Source organism: Myzus persicae, unplaced genomic scaffold, assembly GCF_001856785.1.
Source record: "Myzus persicae strain clone G006 unplaced genomic scaffold, MPER_G0061.0, whole genome shotgun sequence".
Taxonomy (NCBI): domain Eukaryota; kingdom Metazoa; phylum Arthropoda; class Insecta; order Hemiptera; family Aphididae; genus Myzus; species Myzus persicae.
Window position 1 is genome coordinate 366,284 of NW_019104366.1, and position 24,345 is coordinate 390,628.

At 28.0% G+C, this 24,345-nt stretch overlaps 2 protein-coding genes across 2 annotated transcripts; both read right to left on the reverse strand.

Annotated features, from left to right (window-relative positions):
- Window positions 1-2,957: 2,957 nt before the first annotated feature.
- On the reverse strand, window positions 2,958-12,473 carry LOC111041542. Its single transcript, XM_022325836.1, has 6 exons — window positions 12,227-12,473; window positions 6,472-6,577; window positions 6,202-6,374; window positions 5,090-5,208; window positions 4,803-4,925; window positions 2,958-2,990 (listed from the first exon to the last, which is right to left on the reverse strand). Exons 3-4 carry the CDS (start codon window positions 6,362-6,364, stop codon window positions 5,108-5,110), a joined length of 264 nt encoding a protein of 87 aa, XP_022181528.1. The 5' UTR covers window positions 6,365-6,374; window positions 6,472-6,577; window positions 12,227-12,473; the 3' UTR covers window positions 2,958-2,990; window positions 4,803-4,925; window positions 5,090-5,107.
- A 1,183-nt stretch (window positions 12,474-13,656) lies between these two features.
- Window positions 13,657-14,247, reverse strand: LOC111041527 (leucine-rich repeat-containing protein 51-like). Its single transcript, XM_022325809.1, has one exon. The coding sequence runs from the start codon at window positions 14,245-14,247 to the stop codon at window positions 13,657-13,659; it is 591 nt and encodes a 196-aa protein (XP_022181501.1).
- Between the last annotated feature and the right edge of the window lie 10,098 nt (window positions 14,248-24,345).

A 24,345-nucleotide genomic window follows, 5' to 3' on the forward strand; every position in this document is an offset into this window, starting at 1 on the left:
ATAATGTATTATACAAAATGGGCAGCGCATACCTAATATCTAATATCTATAGGGAACGGAACTCCTTAACGACATTTCTCTTATCACGATAATTGTGATAACAATATTGACAAACTATAGAGTAACAAAAAATTGAGGAATAAAAATCCACGGGAAAAAAAATCCCCGAGGGGACCTAGGAAAAGAAATCCCCAGACTACAATATTACTCACAAACACGTCATGCAAGTTATTGAACAAATATTTTTTTAAACCCTAAATACCATCATTATTAATATTTAATTACAAATATATACTTTATTAAGATGAAAAATGATGAATGATAACCGTACATTTTTGGGGCACAATTGTTTAGACGTGTTTTGTACGTTTTGTCGAGGACCGTCAATTCTGAGTTTATCATTAATTTAGGGCAAAGGACTTGTAGCATTTGCATATTTGTTTTGCACGATCACAAAAATAGCAGAGTAAGAAACAAATACGTTTCATGCTGAAACAAAGCTGTTTTGACATTTTATTTTGCATATAAATGCATATTTCGAGTTTTTTTTTTATTAGTGCATATTCCTTCGATTCTATACTTAAAGATGCATATTTTCAATAATTTTTTATGTTATAAATATTTTTACAGTTTTTATCTAATTTTTTATGTTATAAATATTTTTACAGTTTTTATCTAATTTAAATATTTAATATTCCATCAAAATAATTTTGAATTTTAAATTATTTTAAATTTTGGTCATATTAATATGGTTGTTGGCTGTTCCCACACGCATGTTTTTCCTAAAAACACTTTGTCGATTAGATTAATTTTTCGGTTATTAATTCTATTTATGTACAGATTACAGATATGTATGATATCTTAGTTTTTAATGCATATTTTGTACATTTTAGTGCATATTTGGTGATTTTTTGGAGCTACAAGTCCCCTGCCCTAAATTCATTATATTTTAATTTCTAAATTCGAGCTTTTCAAAATTGTGTTGGATATGCTACAGCGTATTTTTTATATTATGTTGACTTATATGGATTGGAAATTTGATACAGACATGTGAGTAGGTATTATGAACACGCGTAATTTATGGCACTTCCCTTCGGAAATTGAGATTCATATTTCATGTTTTCCGGTTAACCAAGATCCACTTATTATCAGGTCGTTTTGTAACGAAATGATTTATCATCGATTTCAAATTTATACATATTTTTAATAATACAATTCTACCAATGTTGTAGTGGTACCTAGATTTCCCCAAGTCCATAAATCAAGCATCAAGTTATACCTACTGACTAAAATTATTTTTAAGACAGTCCTACTGTATCTGTATATTACTGTAGATAAATGTATTTCTGAGATTCAAGTAGGTGTAACAATTTAAATCACAAAGTTCTATGCTGTCAGACTTCTATGTCTCTTATCACATATAGCCATCTCGCATCTGTGAATAAGTAGTAGTCTGTGTGAAAATAGTGTAATTTCGTTATTTCAGTTACTGCAATTAATATGCACGGGTAAGGCAATTTTATAATTTAAAATTTGTATTTATGCCAATAATAATAACTTTAATTCAGGGTTGCATGAACAATAATTACTCTATATATATACAGCGAGTCAATAGTGAGCTAATGGTCCCTTTAACATGATTAAGAATTGATTACCAAGGATAGGTTATAAAGTATATATATATAATTATAAGGTCAACCGTAGCGACTAATGGATACGCATCAAACAATCACATTTTTGCTAATATAACACCTAAAAACAACTACAGGACGTAGAAAATAATCCCTCAATGAATTTTCATAATTTTACGTAGTACTGCGCATGGTCCAACTGGTCTTAACATATTATAATAAATAATAAACAACAACCTTGGTATATCACGCATTTATTGTAAAACATCCAACATAAACAGTTTAATTTTAAGATATAAAATTTTTTTTGAACAGAAGCAAAATCATTAAGAGTATAAAATACAGCACAATAACATATAGAAATAATTAAATATAAATGCGTAGGTACCCTTTGGGAAAATTCCTGAAATATTATACATATTATTTGATTATGTACGCCAATTATTCAGAATATACATTATTATTTAGGTAGGCGCAGGCGCATGTAAAATAAATGATATAAATTTAATATAGTTTTTAAAAATAGCATTATTTCATAAAACAGTAGTTGGCAAACACAAGATACTTTCTTAGGTAGTAATATAAATTAATTTTTTTATTAAGTAAATATGTAAATATAATTTAATATCATAAATGGAGTCTGCTCTAAGATACATAGCTATTTAAAAATAAAGTAAATTTAATTTGTAATTTGTGTAATTAAAGAAAACCTGGCACTAACTAATAAATGTTAATAAATAGACAAAACTAGATAAATACTAATTTAATAATTGACCACAAATAAATGTAAAAGTTAGTATATAGGTATTAAGACGGATTCTGTTTTTATTATAATTCATAGCCAATAGGTACGGGTAATTAAATAATATTATTAAAAATATAATATTACCTATATGATTAAAAATATTACTCTTTAACTTTTTCTAATAATTTCTACCTTTTAACCTTCAGGCTTTTTAGTATGCATTACGTAATATAGATCAAATGGATTTTTTCAAGATTGAAGAGAAGAGATTAATAAGCACTATTGGATCATTAATAATATAATTAATCGTTATAAGATCATAAATATTGAAAAAAGGGTCATGGAAGGATCGAAACCCCTCATCCACACATTTGATCTTCCATCGAAAACCTATATAATATTGGCTAATTATTATTTAAATATTTAATATAATTGATACGTAGGTAGGTTGTAGGTACCTAGTATAATACAACATACACCAATACCTACCTAAGAAATAACAATTTTATTTATTATTGAGATCTTCATAGTAGTCAGTTGATCAATACATTAATCGATTGTTTTAATATTGTTTGTTTTTGAATAAATGAAATATTGTAGTCGGTTTCTGAATCCTGAAAAAAAAATCAAACCATGAATAGTTGGTATTATACATTCACTAACTATTCTAACCAGTGCCGTAGCCAGAACAATTTTCTGAGGGGGGGGGGCACTTATTTTTTTTTCTAGTTTTTGTAGGACTAGAATACTCATCACCTGTTACTTTATGACGTTATTATTCATAAAAAAATTCGGGTAGCGAGTGTTTTCCACGTGACACAAATTTTGATAAATATTATTAAGGACAGCGATGTAAATGTAGAGATTTTAAGAAATAACCAAGTACATAGTTAACCAATTGACAACTATATATAAATGTAATAATTATATCTGTAGTCCATTACGATTTATGATTATATAGTGTCTTAATTAATTACAATATATCTATACTTATTTTTTTCAATTTTTAATTTAAATAGTTTACTATAATTTTTTTTATAGAAATACTATTGTAAGCTCATTAGTCAAGTGCAATACTGAAAATTAGTAATAAATAAAAACACAAAACTGTAAAATAATTAAGAACACAATAGGTACTATCTATTCTATAACCAAAAATAATTTTAAACAAAAAATATTACAGAAAAACCTCTAAATAGCTTACACTCATAGGACCATACAAATCGTCCGCTATTGAAAGGTGTCCGCTAATGGGAAAAATGTATAAAAATAAAAATTTAAGTTTTACTGACTTTAAAAAACATTTTATTTAAGATTTATTAGGTAGGTAAGGTTATTATTAAGTATATGATTCTAACGGTAGATACCGGAGTAGATACGGTACACGTCAAGTTGGAAATTCATGTAATGTGTCTTTTCGTCACTATCTATCATTCACTTAGGTTTATTGATTGTACATAGCCACATAATAGGTACCTGATCGTATTCATTAAATCATAAAGACAAATGTTTTTATCAGAAATATAAAAATTGCATGTACACTATAAAAATGTATACCTAATATATATGAACAATTCGAGTAGGTTTTTGTTTCTCGGTATAACTGTCCGTTATTAAGAGGTATTTAAGCTCACTGGACTACCTAAACTTGTCCGTGTCCGTATTAGTAAAGGAACGCAATTCAATAATTCCAATGGGATGGGGCTATGTCCGGTTCCGGGGTCAGAAAATATTTCGTTGTACCTATATAATAAATATATTAGCCTTCTCACCCGACATTGGGAAAAAAATATATTAGTTGATTAGTTGATTATAATTTGTAAAAAAATGTGTAACTAGTTAATTAATAACTATTATTATAGTCTACAATTGAGTACAATTTTAAAAAAATGTGTATTATTGATAGTTACTTAAAAAATATAGTATACCAATATGACATTAATTTGAAAAAAAAACTATTTTCAAGTGAAATTGAATACCCTTGTTTTTTTTTTGATTTGTTTAAATTCGAATTTGAACGAATGTGTTGAATCTTTAAAATATGTGAATTAAACCAAGTAGTTATTATAAAATGTTTATGTAAGCAGATAAATTTGGAGCGAATTGGCTGGACCCATAACGAGTTAATTTTTTTTTGGCACAAATGGACAATACCCCTCAGCTCGGATAGTCGGACGATAGAGCAGGTGCATTAAGTACTCACAGCTAACACATCCTGCAAATGCCCAATGTCCAATCTATTAGGTTTGATAAAAACCTAAAGACGATGTATTAGTCTTAGTATACTTAGTATAGTCAACTTGGTACATTATAAACTATAAGTAGAGACATTTAAAATTTTAATGTCTCAAGTTTGGGTTACAAATGTAGGTTATCTAACCTAATATGAAATTCCTATTTTATATTTAAATCAAAACATAACTCACGTGTCTTATTATTATTATTTATTTGTATGTGTACTATGTAATACTGAGATCAGGAACATTCGTTGCATTTTGACAATTTTTTTTTTGTAGTCGCACATGTAAGCAACACAAGCATATATCTTACTGCAAATGTACATTTAAAAACAAATTTGATTAAATATGTTATAATTATACTATACAATAAATTGGGATATTAATTATTAAACAATAAACACAAGTAGGTGTAAACTTAAAGTAATAATACATTATATCATTTTGAATATCGGCATCAAAACTGTTATATTTACCTTAAAAATCTTTAAAATTTAATAATCATATGTTTTTATTTTTTTCATTCGTACGGGTGAGTAACAAGTACTGTTATTTGTGTCTTCTGGTGGTAAGTTCAATGCTTCTTCTGGTTTGTCTGGAAACAGTTATTCAAATATTAAGGTAATAAATTAATGCATAAACAAAAGTTTCGAATCGGTAGATAAAAATAATTATTTGCTTGCGATGGCTGAACAGGAAAATTTTTGTTTTATTAGGACGAACCCAAACATTAAAATAATACCGAAGTATTCTTCTTAGGCAGAATAACAAATTTTAGTTACCCCAACTAGGTTCACCGATATTACTTAAACAATTAGAATAATTAAATAATAAATTTACATAAACTAAATGAAGATAATAATATCAATGACGTTTCATGCTATATTAAAGAATATAAATACAAACTAAAAAAAACTTAATGCAACTTTTTATTGATATCAGGCAAATCAAATCTGCTCAAATATGTACACGAACCATACTAATTACAGTCTTCCTATTTAATTTTTAGAAATGTTTATTTATATTCATTTAAATTCAGAAAAATAATGCATTTAAATTTTGTAGTATTTTTTTTATAACATGTCTTTTTAATACTATTTATAATTGTCTATCATGTTATTTGAATAAGTAATTAACAATTATATATTTTATATGATGCTGCATGATTTTATATTGCAATTTTATCATATTTTTAGCGCAATTTTGACATATTTCTAATGCTATAAAATATTTGCAGTATGATATTAAACATTTTATATTTACATATTCTATGATATTTTATTTTAATGAATACGAAAAAAGGGGATCATTTAAAAAGTGTGCCGCATTTACCCCCATCAATATTATCATTAGCCTACTATCAATACCTAGTAATTCTTAAATTAATACATTTTAATTGAGAATATCATTTTTTTTTCGAAAGTACAGCTGAGTCTCGGTAACTCGAATCTCGAAATAAATAAAAATAAATTTGACTTATAAAAAACACATCTAGGGGCAAGCAAAAAATTAAAGTTTTAAAGATGTTCAAGCTATCAAGGTTTGAATTTTCACGAACTTACTATATCTATATGTATATAATATTTACCATAAGATATAATAAATGTGTTGTTATAGTTTGGTCGGCAACAATTGAATAATAAGCATTTTGACCAAAAGCAACAAACAACACACAGTACACCAATTAATACGCAACTAGTTATGAAACATATTGCAATGATCATAAGCCAATCAGTTGGAGGTTCTTGCATCTTAATTATGCTGAAAAACATTAAGGTGAAAAACATATAATAATGTTATATTAATATATTTTTATACTTGAGTAAAAATATCAAATATTCAGGATGTTGGTACTTACATTTTATAAAAATACAGATGGAGATTAAATAAAAAACATAACTTGTAGGAACTTCTAAAATATCTTCTTATTCATGGTACAGTACTATAATAGCTGATAATTTTTCCTGTAAAAATAATAGTATTGGTATTTATTATTAATTTTGTATTAACTTGATAAATTTTTTAATTAGGTACATAGGTACATAATTTTCTTTAGTCACATTAAAAATTATAATGCATACCGGTACCGATGCTTAATAATTATATACACCAAACTTTACTTTTAGATAAGTTCCTACTAATACTTTTGTAGGTAGATAAATGAATTATAGAGGTAGGAGTATACTCGGTGTTATCAATCATATTTTTTGAAATAGGTATGTCGGTACTTAATTTTATTAAACAATAATATGTGATAGAAATACAAATAATATGCTTATGTTATCTGCAGTTAAAACTTTGTAATTCAGATAAACTTAGCATAAGTACATTGTAAGTATGATTTTAATTAAATTTTTTAAGTAGGTAACTATGGAAATGGTCCCAGGGTAAAAATAATACATCCACCTTCCTACCTCTATATACGACAACTTCTCACTAAAAAAATATGTCATCATACAAATAACTGAATATTGGTTTCCAAAAGTAAAACTGTTAAATTATTTAGTATATCATTGATTTTATAAAATATTGTACTCCATACCTAAATTACAATTTGGAATAAATGTTTAAAACAATGCCGGTAACTTCTTGGTTTGTATATAAATTATATAATAATATGCTTCAATATATCTATACGTCGGCCATAACTCATGGATGGTCTGGGAAACAATCCATCTGCAGGCACAAATTGAGTTTTCATAAATTGTTATTCTGAAGCCCTTTTAGTATAATAAGGCTTCGAACAAAAGAACGGTTGTTCTACGGCTAGTATATACACAGATCCCAATTATAAGTACGACGAGATCCCCTTACGCAGTCACCAGCCATATTTTGACATTTACTCCCTTTGTATACAAATTTTTCCCCTTATGCACATATCAAAACAGAATAGATTTTTTTTAATGAGTTTACTACCCGGAGAAAAAAATAGGGCGGCTATCTAGACCAATCAAGAGTTTTATCAGGGGTGTAATTTTTGAGTGCGCAAGGGTCGAAGGGTGTGCATTTTCATCTCATATAATATATATTATTTACACCTTATCTTTATATTTTACAGATTTTTAATAAAATTGGAATGTGATGTTTATGTAACATCAATAATATTTTATAAATTACTTTTTTATGGTTTTTAGACATTACTGTGATAATATTTTTGGAATTTTCATTCCCTTTATAGGCACCTGTAATATCTAAAGGCTAGCATACCTAACAAACACTCTGAGTACTAAGGGAAGTAATGTGAGTGTGGTTTCGTCTACAGCTCAATAACCAGTGTTGTACACTATTTAGATAAAAATAAAAATAATTGTAATTATATTATTATCTTATCTATTTAAATAAAATGGTTGAGATAAATAATTATTTATTTATGAGAATTTTATTTTTAATTTTGTTATTGCTTTTTTTTATTCGATTTAACTTTCCAGTTCTATTTGTTAATACCTTCAGGTTGAGTGTCTCATAGTATGTAACGAGCGTTGCCCGTGTAGCCATTGGTCACACAACTACAACTCATTCTACGGCCGCGCCGCATTTAATTTATAGTTATGTATAATAAATTTGTTGTTTCTGTCACACACGCTGTATAACTTGGGTGTTTGTACGCTCAAGATTATTATTGTAGTTCATTGTTCATCACGAGAATATAATAGATTTATAAAATTATAGGTAATTTTTGTTAAAATTAAAATCATACAATTACCGTGTTATAAGTTACAAACTTTTAACTATATTTCTTACCTAGGTATTTCAAAGATGTTGTTGTATAGCTGGTAAATATTATTTTTATAAATATATTCTATTGATTAAGGAATACTTATTATCGTATTATAATATTGTAGGTAAAAAACAAATATAGTGATACGAATATACGATACACTGGCAACTTTGAAAAGCTTCTTAAGAAGGTTAATTTAAGTTAATGAGTGTTATTGCTCTAAATTAAATAAAAATATTTAAATGTTGCTGGTGGTAACTGGTAATAATGTTTGTGCAGATGTTTTATTCAGTACAATACTATAAATTATAATTAGACATCTAGATTGTATAACCTTACCATTTTGAATTTTAATATAAGGTAGTATAAACTGATTAAAATCACAATATCTTAAATAAATGAAATAGTTTTTATTATACATTGTTTATGTTTAAAAATTATAATTGATACTAAGCAAAAAGCAAAAGGAGATTGTACTTTTTTATGTATTACAAATTAGTAAAATAAATAAAGATAATTTTAAAGAAAATAAATCATTATGACATGATCTAATACTTTATATAATTGTATTTATAACAAAATTTCCATTTTATAATTAATGCAAGCTTTAAATTATGAAACTTTTTCTAATGATCTGTTTTTGATCTAGACAAATATTTTGAGCTTATTTATTATCTTATCTACATAATTTTCCAAGGGATTATCTGTTATCTTGTCTAGATAATTGTTTGGTTATCTTTGTACAACACTGTCTATTATACACATAAAACAATTACTTTAATATTATTATAATTTATAACTATATCTTCAACTATCTTTTGAATTTCTTTTTATATAATCAATATTCATTTAAAAAATATATAAATAACCTCTTTGCATTAGGTATAACATCTTTATATACTCGTAATATACGTACTTATTCGTTCTTATTTATATTAAAGAAAAAAAGAAAAAAACCATTATTGCAATTTTAATGTTTAATAATAATTTTTAAATCTAAGAGTCGTGATTGGCAATTGGTAATTTTTTTTATTCTCCTCAAATGTATTCCTGTGAACTATACAGTGTTTTATGGACATTATGATAGCACGTAATTTAAATATTTGTGTAGTAACCGCAGTGGCTTAAAGTGTCCGGGCATTCGTAAATTAGAGAACATCGTGAGCAACGGTAGTCACACTGGACTAAAAAACTGCGTTCATTCCCGCTTAACTGACAATTTTAGTTCTAGATGGTACATTGGTTGGGAGGCGTCACTAAATTGGATAAATCAAATTTAATGGACTTAGTTCACTAAATGTCTGAACTTAACCTTCTAAACTAAAAATGGTCAGTTTACACACGTTACCCAGCTAAATTATTTTCTATTCTCTATAGGTACCTACTTCATTACTAATACAACATGAACACTGAAGGACTGAACTATAGTGAGTGACTTACCATTACAGGTCAACTAATCTGCTGGTTTCAATATAGGTACCTGTATGTATTATGTGTATACATTATACATAATACATCTATTGCCTTTAATCTTTAAACGAAAACAACTTGTCCAAATGTCTTAAATTATTATAATAGAAAATGTCTTAGGTCTGTGAATAACTATTATAAATAGAGAATTAGAAGTACTTATACATACCTTAAAAAATACACCCAACATTTTAAAAAGTACGATAAGTATACAAAGAGCCATAATTTAAAAAACATAAGCAAAGTACCTATCAATTGTAAAATATCTCAAATTAAAGATATTATTAATTAGGTAAGTGTGAATAAATCAATCAAAAAAACCGAGCAATAATCAGGCCCATCTGTGGACGACACAAATAAAAATTTAACTAGAATTAAAAATGTAACTGTACAGGTAACTACTATCTACTAACTTAAGGTATTCAATGTACTGAAAGTGTTAATAAATAAACTATTCAAATATTACCAATATTTCCTAATTGCTTTTACATTGTCAAGGTTCTCCTATCTGGCTATCTCTCTTTTTAGTTTTTTCTATTCAAATTTATAAATTATATATAATTATGATGATTTAACTATGTATACGATTTACTCCGATGATCTAGTAATACAACATTGGGTCTAAAATAATATTACCACTGTAGATTCACGTAATTTGTCTCCTATATAAAATGTATTAACACATATTTTTTGCAGTAAACACCTTATTTTTCCTGTCAAAATAATATAATACCACCGGCGATTTGATATTAAGTCCGTATTTTTTGTTATATTATTGTTTTTTTTTTCAGAGTGTACTTTCTATAATATTAATGTAGAACTGATATATTATAACTAGGTATATTGATCATATTCTGACCGGGTAATGATTTTAAAATGGCCTGCAAACAGTTTGACTGCAATAATATGAAAAACTAGCCTGCTACTTACAGAATACCGGTAAACGTAATTTAACACTTAGAACACTTTTTTGAAATAATATTCAGAACATTACCCTGGACATTTTTTTTTTGCGTTCTAGGATGTTTTAATATTACATCGCAAAACCAAGTCCAAAAGTTTTGCAGTTTTTGAAAACTTTACTTATTGTTTTGTGTTAAAGTTTAAAAATGTATACCTATTACAGTATTAAGTACTTAAAGCCAATCATTGGAAATAAATGACGAGTCAATTATTATTTAATAGTACCTCGCAATAAATACTTGGATGGCATTACTGGTTTTTAATTGTAGGTACCCATCAAAAAGTTCAATTAAATATTACAAGATATATATATTATAAGATACCTAATCTTATATTTAATTTAAATTAAGTTTTATCAACACTCAACTTTTTATAAATAAAAATAAAATAAACCATTACCTCTTACTATACATAGTTTCATTTTTAGGTAAAATATTAGGTACTATGAAATTTCAAAAAGTAAGCAAAAACTAAAAATTGTTACAAACAAAGATTCAACGTCAACATTTATTTTAGAATGTTAAATATACAAACAAAAATAATAATACAATATGTGCCCTTCACCAAGATTTTCGTATCAATTACTAAGACTTCATCGTGTCATGCACTGATAATTTTACATAGGCACCTACTAGGTATTTATACTTTCTAAACCAAAATAACTACTTTCTAAAAGTATATATATTACCAATTTTCAAAATATACATTATTAAAAATAAGAAAAATAGTTCTTAATCATATCATAGAGATTTTAAAATGTTTAAAGAGATAGGGTGTTTATTGTTTAGCTACGAAAAAAAATTACGTACTTATTAGTTAAGTATGCTTATTTAAAAGTCATCAAATTAATAGTAAGATAATATTATACTATATTCATAAATCATGAAGCATATTATTATAAAATACGTATATCAAATGCACTAAATTATACATATAAGCTACAAACCTATAAATACGCAATGTTCTGTTATGAATTTTTCTATTACATATGATATGTATGCAATAATTTTTCTCATTGTAGAGCGATAAAGTAACATAACCAGTGTTTTTTTTATTAATTTTAAACTTTATTGTAAATTTTAATAATGGTATGGCATATAGTTAATTTTAAGTATCAAAAAATTAGTCTAGTTGACAAGTGACAACGTAATTTATGATCTTTTGATTGTGTTCATCACATTATACACAGTATGTAGGTAGATACGTGTGATTGTATAAATTATATCATAATCATAAAATAATAGGGGCACCAAATTATAAAACCATACTTGACACTACAAATTATAATATTATACTCATCATACATATTATAATTTATAATTAGGCGGGAAACAGGAGCGTATTTATAAAGACACTTCATCCGTGTACAATTAATAACAATAATTACGCACCTGTATACACAATAAAAAAAGTACCTACCTATATATTATATATTTATATTATAAAAAATTATTCAACTCACTTCTGTATACTATTAATATCGTACACCGAATGCACGGTGCAGGTATTGTAACTACCTGTGCGGTTACAAGTACGGATTGCGGTGCAATGTTTCTGACGACAAGCAACAATAAAATGAAAACACGAAAACTTTTATCGATCTGCGGTAAATATTATTACTATTATTGCTGTTGTCTCGCTACCGTTCGCCTCAAGCGCCTGCCCGACGACACCATGTACGGACTTGCCGTCTACGACTGCTGCCCACCCGAGTGCTGACTACACAGCGCGGCACTCGTGACAAGCGGGCGGTCGACTCCGAGCGCCTGCTTGCATGTAGAACGCATTTGTAGTGAATAAAGCGGCGACGCGGCACACGGCCGAAGAGTATAATATATAATAATCAATCGGAATACGTCCGACCGCTAGATGGCGTCGTGGACACCGCCGAGATGATCCGCGAATTATTTTATCCATTCGCACTTACCTACAGACCACAGGGGCGGACTGGGATACATTCGACCCACGATTATTGAAAAAATATCACTATAACACCACAACCTAAACTTTTAAAACTCCATTTTTGACTATTGGTTGCTCACCAATCACCATAATAAACAGGTGATAAATGTTTTTAAAATTAAAATTTATTAGACACGATATTAATTGTTTGTTATTTACAAATTGTAAAAAACACCAAAACTGATGAAAATGCAAGATAAAAGTTTGAGTTTTCAATTCTTTGATGTTATAAAACGGATTTTGTACTTGAAAAGCATTTTCGGGGACTTCCCAAAAATAATGCGTTTTGCATTAAAAACGGGCTCTGTATAGTTAAGTACTTAAAGTTGAGCTAAGCATGTTGATTACAAAAGTGTTCTAAATAGAAGAAGTAATAAAAATTGTTAACAATAATAATATTATACCAATGGGATTTTTTTTTGTACCAGACCGGGGGACATACGAGTAATATACTGTAATAAGTGATAAGTAATAACTAATATGCAAATGGGGTCGATAAATTGTGATTCTAACATATTTCATGATCGGTATCAAATTAATAACCATTTTAATTCGCAAGCAGTCCCGAAAATGTCGACGATACCACAAAAAAAAATGACTCGTTGTTATTATCGTTATTTATAGTTATTTTTAAAGGATATGGTACGTACATGTTAATTAATTTATTATTGACAGTCACGATATGAATTTTTAATTATTCTCGTTACAACACGATTTTACAAAGCAGGACTGTAATATAGTGTTATATTATGTTATCTCGTTAGTGTATATTATAATAATATATGGCCGCGACCTGTAACATTGCGCGTCTCTCCACAGCTCCATGATAATAATATTATTATTATTGTAGGTATCGTCTTCACTAAACGGCTCCGAGCTTTTAATTGTCCATGGCCGACCCGTTAACACGCGATCGTTTTCAACAGTCTATCATTTCTGGCGCATTAAATAATTCTTGATGAAACTTTCTAAAGCTATGGGTGGCAACAGGCGCCTCTCACTGTCCGTCACGCTGACAAAGTCGAGTCGGGTGATCCGCTTCAACATGGACAAGACCGCAGTCCGGTAACCGTAGTGCTCGGCCACCGGGTTGTTCTGCAGCGTCAAAGACCTGAGTCGTGGCAGCCGGTCGATCCTGGCCACGGCGCACAGGGTGGCCAATCGGTTGTGGTGCAAGTACAACGTACTCAGATTTGGGAACCCGAGCAGCACGTCTGATACGTCGGTCAACTGGTTGTGGGACAGGTCTAGCCAGCAAAGTGCATTCGGTTGCTGGAACAGCTTGTCTACCAGTAGCTGGATGTCTTTTAGGTCGCCGGTCAACCGGTTGTGGCTCAGTAACAACGAAGCCGTCTTGTATCGGCCATTGCGCTGGGCCGGCACGCCCAACATCCGGTACGAACTGACGAAGCCCGTGGAGAACACGCGCAGCGAGGTAGGCTCCAGCGATTTCAGGTTTTCGAACGACAGGTCCAGTGGTTTGGCCTGTTTGTACGAAAATGGCACTTTCGTCGACTTCATGATTATTAGTAGTAATTTGTTGTTTCACTCGTGATTTTATTTTTTGTTGTAAAATGTTATTGATAATAGTTCTCATATCAACGGCTCAACCTATATAGTATGGTATGACATTGTAATAAACAAACAATTTTAGAATCCATAATAAACAGGATGATTCACCAAGCATGTTCACCCTCATTTTCAAATTCAAAATTAAAGTGTATATCTACTTTAGATAATACTATAGGACACATGTTATTATACGAGTGAGAGAACTCAGACATTTTTTTATAGTTCAAATTATTAGATGAATTTTCAACACACTGGTGAAGTCCGTCGATCATAAAAAAGGCATTAGGCATAAACATACCAACAGGCAACAATACAAAACCCATTTCACATTTTTAATAAACAGTATAAATTATAAAGGTTTATCGTATAAATGTATAACGTATATTATATTATATGTTGATACTGAAAATTGTAAGAATTTATTTATTATGAGCAAATGTACGAAATCATTAAATTAGTCTTATATTTAGATTGTCTACATATTTTAGATTCTGAACGGAGCGATGGCCGATGCATTCATTGATTTTACAATGATGAGTGTTTTTTATTGTATTTCTCATCGCTTGTTGGTAAAATTACTTTTGAGGCTTCGATTATCTTCAACAGCGTCTTATATGGTAGGGAAATGAATCTAGTTGGTACTTTAGGGAGTAAAAAGCCAAAAATTCCCTACATTTTTCAAGGCAGCAGAAAAACAAACAAAAAATTAAGGAAAAAGAGGATTTTTTATGCAATACCGATTTTTAACAATATGGATTTTGGTTTTTGATATACCTCTAAAAAAAAAATACCGTTGATACATGAAATTTTCACTGAATATATTATCCTCATTTTCTACACACCATACAATTTTGAAAATATTTTGACTCGTGTTGATAGACATATGAAATGTTCGGCTAATATTAGTTTTTGAAAAACTAATTTCGCTGTGTCAAAAAAGTTGAAAATGTAATACAAGATTCTTAGTAAGTTGTGGTTGGTAGAAATTTAAAAAAAAGTTGTGCGTAAATCCACAATAATTTTTTATGAGCGTTTGAATTTTGAATTTTGACAAAATTTGTAAAAATCACAAAAATGTTGCAAATTATTTTGACCTGGAAATTCATAAAAAACTTCATTTTTATAACTTAGATTAGATAAGATACTTAATAGTTTGAATACCTTTATCAAAAAAATACTTCCAGCGGAAAGTCAAATTAAATTTTTATGAGCGTTTGAACTTTGAAGTTGAAATATTTTTACAACATTAGATATTCACTCGATTTCTCATACAGCGATTTTCTTATTTTGTTGTAATTCAAAAACGAATAACTGCATATACTTGAAATTTACACCATATGCTTATTTACTATTTATTTACTTTTATAAGTATATTTTGACTTGTGTTGGGCTGTTAACGGAAATTTTTAATTTTTTTCTTTTTTTTTCTTACAAATGTCAATTTAATTGTAATTTGTTTTGTCAAAAAGATTGAAAATGTAATACAAGACTCCTGATATATTGTTATACTAACAGTTTAAAAATATTATAAATACAATTTAATTTGGGTTTTTAAGCATTTAAAGTTCTAATTCAGACAACATTTATCAAATTGAAAATGCACAAATTATTTTGTAGTTAAATATTATAAAATGTTCAATTTGTATAGCTAAGAATCAAATATTAAAAACAAAGTTGCATTCAAGTAGTTAGTTCTATAAACAAATAATCTAAAAAATGTATAGTTAATAAAATATTTTTTTTGTTAGTTATTTCATGTTCAAATTTTGACGAAGTTACATATTATTATATAATCAAGAATAATGATTTAAGTTATTTTATTGTAATTTAAAAATATTATTCCTGGGTACCTATCTAAATTATTTTATTTTTTATACACACAATGGCTTTTTAAATGTAAATTTTTGACAAAAATTAATTTAACCTAGGTACCTCAGTATTTATGCTTAATAGTAAAATAAATTACCTACTTTAATCACAATAACATCATATAAAATATACTAAAATAATTACTAAGTAGGTAATATCATTATAGGCTGACAGAGCGTCTTCGCTCAGAATCGTTTTTTGTAAACAATGATTTTATATCATTGAATTAAAATTTAACACCATCCATTACAGTGACCCACTTGTACCTACTTCGCAACAGAGCGACATCCACTCACCAGCTTTTTTTTCATATACCTATGAAACATAGGTAGTATTTCTAATAGGGGCGTATATCGATTCCACCAATTTTGTATCGGCTACGCCGGCTACTGTTTATAATAATATCTACACATCGATTCCGCCGGACACTGTTCAGTGTTCATCCGGGACTTCCTTGTATATGATAGTTTTCTAAAACCATTACTTGGCATTTAGTTATAAGGTATTGGTAACTATTTTATATCACATTTATGGGTACCTATACCTAGTAGATACTGGCTAATACCTACATGACGCAGTGGTTCAAATACAAATTTTTTTGTGAATCGAAATCTAAAATTGCTATCCTACCATCCACCCATCAATCCACCAACCACAACCTTCCAGCCATCATATAAATAATTTAAGAAGTGAAGCGATCGCGTTATGAGTTTGGCACTACTTATATGACGTATAAATAGTATAATATTCAATAATGTATACATTACAGATGTACTATTATAATTTATAATGGTATATAGGTAATAATATATACCTAGGGGTCAGGGCCGTATTACCGCTTAGGCTGTGTAGGCTACAGCCTAGGGCGGCAATTTTTTTTTTTGGTGTGACCCAAAAACTACGTAGAGATATTAGTAAAATATCAATACCTATGTAAATTAAGCGGTAAATTTATTTCAGCCTATGGGCGGCAAAAACCTTAATCCGGCCCTGCTAGGGGTGCAAATGTGCAATATTATTATTATTTAAAAGTACCTAACTATATTCCAACTTCATACGTTGATTAAATATTTTTAGATGAAAACTGAGTGCAAAAATGTATTCAATGGACGATAAATAAATAATTTAAAGAAGCAAACAGACATGCGAACATTATATTAAAATAATGAAATTTCTGGTATTATTCATTAAGAGGACGCCACACCCGCATGTGCTGTCTCCGTCTTACAAATGTACAACATAGCAAAAACTGTTTAGCGCGGGACAACTTTTCTCGCACCATATTTGTTGTAGAATTACCAAATTTTCACAACACGTAAATAAGAACTTTAATCTGTGCAACAGCGTGCTTTTTTTTTAATTACACTTTCCAATCATTTTTTATAAGCAAATGAAAAAAACAAAAAAACAAAATGTTTAGAAGCAAATAACTTTTATTGTATTTATGTTATCTACAATATAGGCACACTGTTGCATAGATAATTTTCTACTCGATATGTTCAGAAATTTTGGAGCCACTACTACAAACACAGAAAGTAAAGGTTGTCCCGCGCAAAACAGTTTTTGCTATGTTGTTCTTTAGTAAGACGGAAACAACACATGCGGGTGTGGCGTCCTCTTAAGAATGCAATATTGAAATATTTTATCCCTGAGTTATTCCATATTTTAGTGCATATAGTAAACCTTTATTTGATATTTAATTTACCTATTTGACAATGAATATATAATGATAAAAATATATAAGTACATGAACTATTTATATTTTTTTTAGAATCTTTTTAGAGACTCTTTTGGTCTTTATGTCTGTCTATATCAAATATACATTATATCCGTTATATATTGTTTTGGTATTAGGAAATAGCATATAAATATCAATAGTTTATTTCCACAAACTCATGATAATTTCTGAACAAAATACAAGCTCAAAATGATGTACCTTCGCATGTTAATGTTATGAAGGGGGAGTGGAAGCAGTTGCCCAGGTCGACTAACCGTCGGTTGGAACACTAAACTACTGTCCATATAATATTTTAAAAAGTAATAAATTATAAATTTAATATATTAAAGTCTTATCCAGTTATACTCTGCAGATATGAATGTATAATAGACGATAAGTATAGGACTATAGCCTATAGGAGAGGCAATACTTATATTATAAATGCTTGGAAACTTTAAAAACGATACGTTACATAATACATGCATAATAATATCTAATATTTATAAAATGCTAACTGAATTAGTGTATAATGTATATCGATAAAAGTAGCAAACGACGAACCCGATATAAATAATTCAACGACTGGTGTAAAGAAAAATAACTTAAGGACGTAAAAAATGTCATTATTTATTTATTAGGTGTTTGTATAGGCACAAATGTGAAATGTGCAATACTTCATTACTTCAATGGTGATAGGTATCGTATTTAAGTTCAAATAATATTGTGAGTTTATTACACATTTAATATCGTTGTGAATCATAATTCATAGAGATCGTGGCCGTAAAGTAAAAATATAACGACTAATAAAAATGGTGACAAGTTTTTAAAATATTTAAAATGTCTGTATTATAATGTATATTACCCAATAGTCAACCAGAATTTCCAAAAGTATGAACTATTATACTTTTATATACCAACTATAAAACATGACTCATAACTTATAGGTCATAACTATAGGCATATTATTAACATTATAAATACAATATTATATATTTATATGCATAGTTGCATGGATATAACTCAGTTGTATATATCTTGCAAGTTATGATTATTGTTATAGGCTGTGGCGTTGATAGATTTTTGTCTTTAGGGAGGGATGTACATTTTATATTCTATTTATAATATTAATGAGTTATTGAAAATTTACCTAGGCGACCCCATAAAACTGCAATCTGACATTAGCCTTTTTGTCATGATTTGTATTAATAAGGAAATTATAAATTAGATTATTATCTAATTGTTTTTAAAACATATCGCTATTTATTATATAATAATAATATTATTCATATAATAGTATTATACTACTAGCTGCAATCATGACCTAACGTATTAAATCTCTTTTGTCTTACACTTCAATACTAATAAATGCCAGTTCATGTCCTTTTCCAGATGCCGTACAACCATTGACAATGCTCACACTATTAATGTTTAGCGATTGATAAAGTAACATTCAAGAACCACTTGGGTGTTTTTATTAGAGCTTGAGCTTCAATTCGTTTTCAAACTGTGCAAATTTACCAACAAAGGTTCAATTCGAGGGGTATCTTCTATTAAAATTTTTTATGTTAGTGATGAAAAGATAAACTTTTATGAATTTTTAACTGAAATATCATTTGAAAAGTCATTGTGTGTATAATAATATATATACTTTTAAATTTTCAAGTACCCACGAATTATATTGTTAAATTATAAGAAAATAACTTAAATATCATTATTCTTGATTATTTAATATGTAATTATTCGTCTACATTGTAAAATAAAAAAATTATTAAAAAAATTGTGCTTAACAAATTTTAGGTTTTTTTGTTTACAGAACTAGAATATACTTGTATACAACTTTGTTTTAAATATTTGATCCTGACCTATAAAAATTGAATATTCTATAAATATTTAACTACAAAATGATTTTCAATTTGATAAATGTTGTCAAAATTAAAAACTTTAAATGCTTAAAAAACAAAACTGTGCCTACGTATATTTAATATTTTTGAACTGATAATGTAACAATATATCAACAGTCGTGTATTAAATTGTCAAGCTTTTCGACATAACAAATACAATTTAATTGACATTTGTAAAAAAATCTAAAAACATTGAAAATTGAAAATGTCCGTAAACAACTTAAAGCAAATCAAAATATATTTAACATTTTATCAAGTAGGTATATGAATTTATAAAATAAACATATCACTCAGAAAAATGTGTAATAATATCTATGAAAAACGTATACTAATTTAATGGAAATCGGGTATGATTTCGAGCCAATTATATTTGTTCATAAAAACATGAATATAATTTTCATTAAACTGAAGTATTTGGTGCTTAATTAATTTAATTCCAAATTTCATTGTTCTAGATAACTTTATACTCAATTTAATTATATTAATAAATTGAACTTACTAATTTACATACTAAATTCAATGACATTCTATTCATTAAAATTACACTTTTTTCTTGGTTTCAATGATTGATTGACTTTGAATTTATTTCTGCACATGCTTAAATTGTATGAATTGCAATTATTGAAACCATGCTAAATTTCATAATTTTAAAGAACTTTTACTTTGAGTTTATTCATTGATAAACCTAAAGTCAATGAAATTATTTAATAAAAGCAATACTTTTTCTCGTTGTTTCAAAAATGCTTTGGCTGTGAATTTACTTGTAAATATGTTTAAATTAATGAATTGCATGTATTAAAATAATGATAAATTGCATTATTTTAAAGCAACTTTACTTTGGATTTAATCATTGGTGTACGTAATTCAATACTAATACCTAATTATTTAATAAAAACAATTCTTTTTTTTTCATTGTTTGAACAAACTTTATTAGTTATTACATTATATTTCATATATGTGTAATTACTTAAGTACAACAATCACACTTATTGTAAATCATTTTTTAACAGAAAAACAATTACAATACAAATACATAAAATATAAAAAAGAATACAATACAAATACATTTAATATAAAAAAGAATACAATACAAATACATTTAATATAAATGTTTAAGCCGAATAACAGTTTCATTGGTTGGTAAATTATATAAGTGTACAGGAGGTCCTATAAATTCATTAATATTTTTAAGTACATAATTTGAAGTAACAGTTCTAGAAATAATATAACTGACTATATGTTTTTTAAATGATAATATATTTAAACATTCACAAAAAAATAACACTTTTTCATTGAAACATATAATTTTTTTAAACTTATAAACTAACAAATTATTATCTACATAACATGTTAAAATATGTTCTGCATTATACACAGTATTACAGTAAGTAATTTTATCATAACAAACTGCATCATTAAGAAGTGTTAAATCATTAGGCAAAANACAACTTACGAGGAAACTTGTATTAAATTTTCAACTTTTTTGACGAAGCAAACATTTTTTTATCGAAATTAGTTTTAAAAAAACTATGATAATAATCGAAAATTTTAAATGCCTATCAACACGAGTCAAAATATTTTGAAAATTTCATGGTGTGCAGAAAATGAGGATATAAATATTCAGTGCAAAATTTCAAGTATTTACTGTATTTTTTTTTAAGTTACATCAAAAACCAAAATCGATGTTGTCAAAAACCGGCTTTTAGTGAAAATTTCCGTTTTTCCTTAATTTTTTTTTTGTTTGTTTTCCTGCCACTTTTGAAAACTGTGGAGAATTTTTTACACTTGACCCCCTGAAGTACCAAATAGATTCACTTTTCTACCAGATATACAATCTCTAGAAACCTGAAATCTGGTGTTCAAATTATTTAATAGTGATTAGTTTATCCTTCGTTGTTAAATTACGTCATTATAACTGAAATTGTTATTTTTTGTTTAAAATCTAATTTTATCGAAATATGAACTATAATTTACTACCAAGTACCAACCTATAAAAAAATGTGCTTTTTTATAAATTTTTAAGTTTCTGTGATATAACTTAAGGAGAACCGTGCATTTACGTAACATTACAAATCATAGCTATTAAAATCGAGTTAGGTATATAAGTATATTTAGGTACGCCATACGTATATTTATCTTGATTTCCAAGAAAAAATGAATCATATTAGACATTGGTCATATATAAATTTTTTCCTACATTATTGAGTTTAACTATTACTACTATATTATGACCATCAGAGCCAAAAATATCTAAGAAAAAAAAATACAACAGCTATTATGCACGAGGTCATGTAGATTGCAGATAATGAGCGACTTGTTAATCTCGTTATTTACATTCTAAACAAACTGAAAGCCGATAGGAAGTTGTTAGTTTTGTTAAGTATAACGATATGCCTTTTTTCACGGTAGACATGTTTTTGGAGTAACTAGTAAGTAATAAGTATAATACTAATATAGGTAGTATTCTATACTATGATACCATACACGAAATACACGACGATAATATATAATAAAACTATGCAATAATAATAAATTATTATGAAATACATAAACAAATTAATATATAAATCAATATCTACATAGGCGTAGGTATGAGGTGTGCAGCTGCACACTGCAAAAATGTGTGCCTATATACGTACTTAAATATTTGATTGAAAATTTTGTTATCTATTTAAACGTGTAACCAGTTAATTATGGGGTGTATATAAACATTAATCTATTCTGCATCATAAATTATAAATAATTATATTACTTTCATATTTTAAATTTTGACCTCCCGAATACACCAACTAGATTTACTTTCCTACCAGAAAAGTTGATGTTGACGAAAATCGAGCACTTTTACTGCCCCAAACGTGATGACTGACACAAAAATAAAAAACAAATAAAATACATACATCATTGTCAAATCAATACATTCATCGCTCCGCTCAGAATTTAAAAGCGGAGGTAGGTATCATGATTATGGGTTTGGATGGGGCCTTACGGCTTACACATAATATAACACAACACAAAAATAAGCCTTATATTATGTATAAGATAAATACACATATATATATATATATAATATGATTCATTATGTTATATTATGCGGGCTATATGGTTTTTTATTGGTATAAGGCGTCGCCCTTGCCCTCCATGGTGTTTATATTATTACCGTGACATTGTTGTGAGTGGCACGCCCAGCAAGTAAGTTAATTGATTAATAATAAAAAAACAATATAGGTAATAGCGTATTAGATTATAGATGAATATATATAGGTATTACTTGTTGTCATTTGACTCTTCCAATATAAAAAAAACACATCAGTATGAGTGTATGACTAGAAAGGTATTTAAACATAGTGATAGGATTTTAGTAATATTGTAAACACAGTGGCGTAGCCATGATTATGAAATTGGGGGGGGAGGTTAAGTATTAACTAAACCAATTTGTTTAGTTTAGTTTATACTTAAACCCCCAAACCCCCTGACTACGACACTGAGTAGACATAATATGGCATTGCAACTTACTATCAAAGTAAAAGAAACTATAAATGACGAATCCTAGAAAATGTGAATAGAATTTCATTTTTGATGCATTTTTTAAGGGCCCCCAATTAATACAATTCCAGGCATTTGTACTAAATGTTTGGCAATACAATATTATTTAATACAAAATAAGTATTTCTACTAAAATTTCAAAAATTACAAATTAATTTCAATGAGCCAGCGGGCCTGTAAAATAACCGGGCCCCTTTACTCAAGGTCCATCATTCCATTGCGTGACTTATTACAGCCACCACTGCACAATTTAACAAGTTTTAATAGGTAAATGGCTTATATATATTAAAATATTACGTGCATCATATTTTGAGCATTACAGTGCAAAGTTAGAGGACATGTAGGTAAATATGGATATGAATAAAACGCCAATAAAACGCCAATAGCTGTTTCTTTATAAAATTAAAACAATACAGATCAATACAGTATTATTACCTACTATAGTTGTATTGTGATAAATTGACTCAACATAGCCATAACTACAATAATTTTCTAATGGGATCGTATTGTATGTCTTAACCCTATATTATTGCACTATACGGCCGCATATGTAAATTACTGAAATATAAATAATGTAATAAGCAATAATAACTAATTAGTAATAACCACGCCGCTGCACATTCATTGTTCATCTTCAGGTACTTTAAATGCCTATCTGAAGCGCTACTTATCATTGTTTGAATAAATTATCGTGATTCATAAATCATAATTAATGACAATATGAACTTCATTACGGGCAATGTGCGAAAATCCAAACATTTTCTCATAATAATTTTTTTAAAAAGCCTAGCAATTTTGGGCAATATACTGCCCGCACATTTTGATATAATACCCTGGCGATCTATGTACAATTGCGGATTTACCAAGATGAATGTAAACTTTTAAGAATTATTTACGTATATCATAATATAATATGTATAAGTACAAATAAATTATGTTAGCTATTGAGTTCTGTGAGTCATTTATAATAGGTAATGCATAGCGATAGCCATACTGCCATAGACGCATAGAGCATGA

Bases quoted from the DNA above. Each gene is read 5' to 3' on its own strand.
- LOC111041542 (XM_022325836.1), bottom strand. From the start codon at position 6,364: ATGCAAGAACCTCCAACTGATTGGCTTATGATCATTGCAATATGTTTC. The intron at 5,209-6,201 runs GTAAATATTATA...AACTGTTTCCAG, and splicing joins CACATTTATTATATCTTATG to ACAAACCAGAAGAAGCATTG.
- LOC111041527 (XM_022325809.1), bottom strand. From the start codon at position 14,247: ATGAAGTCGACGAAAGTGCCATTTTCGTACAAACAGGCCAAACCACTG.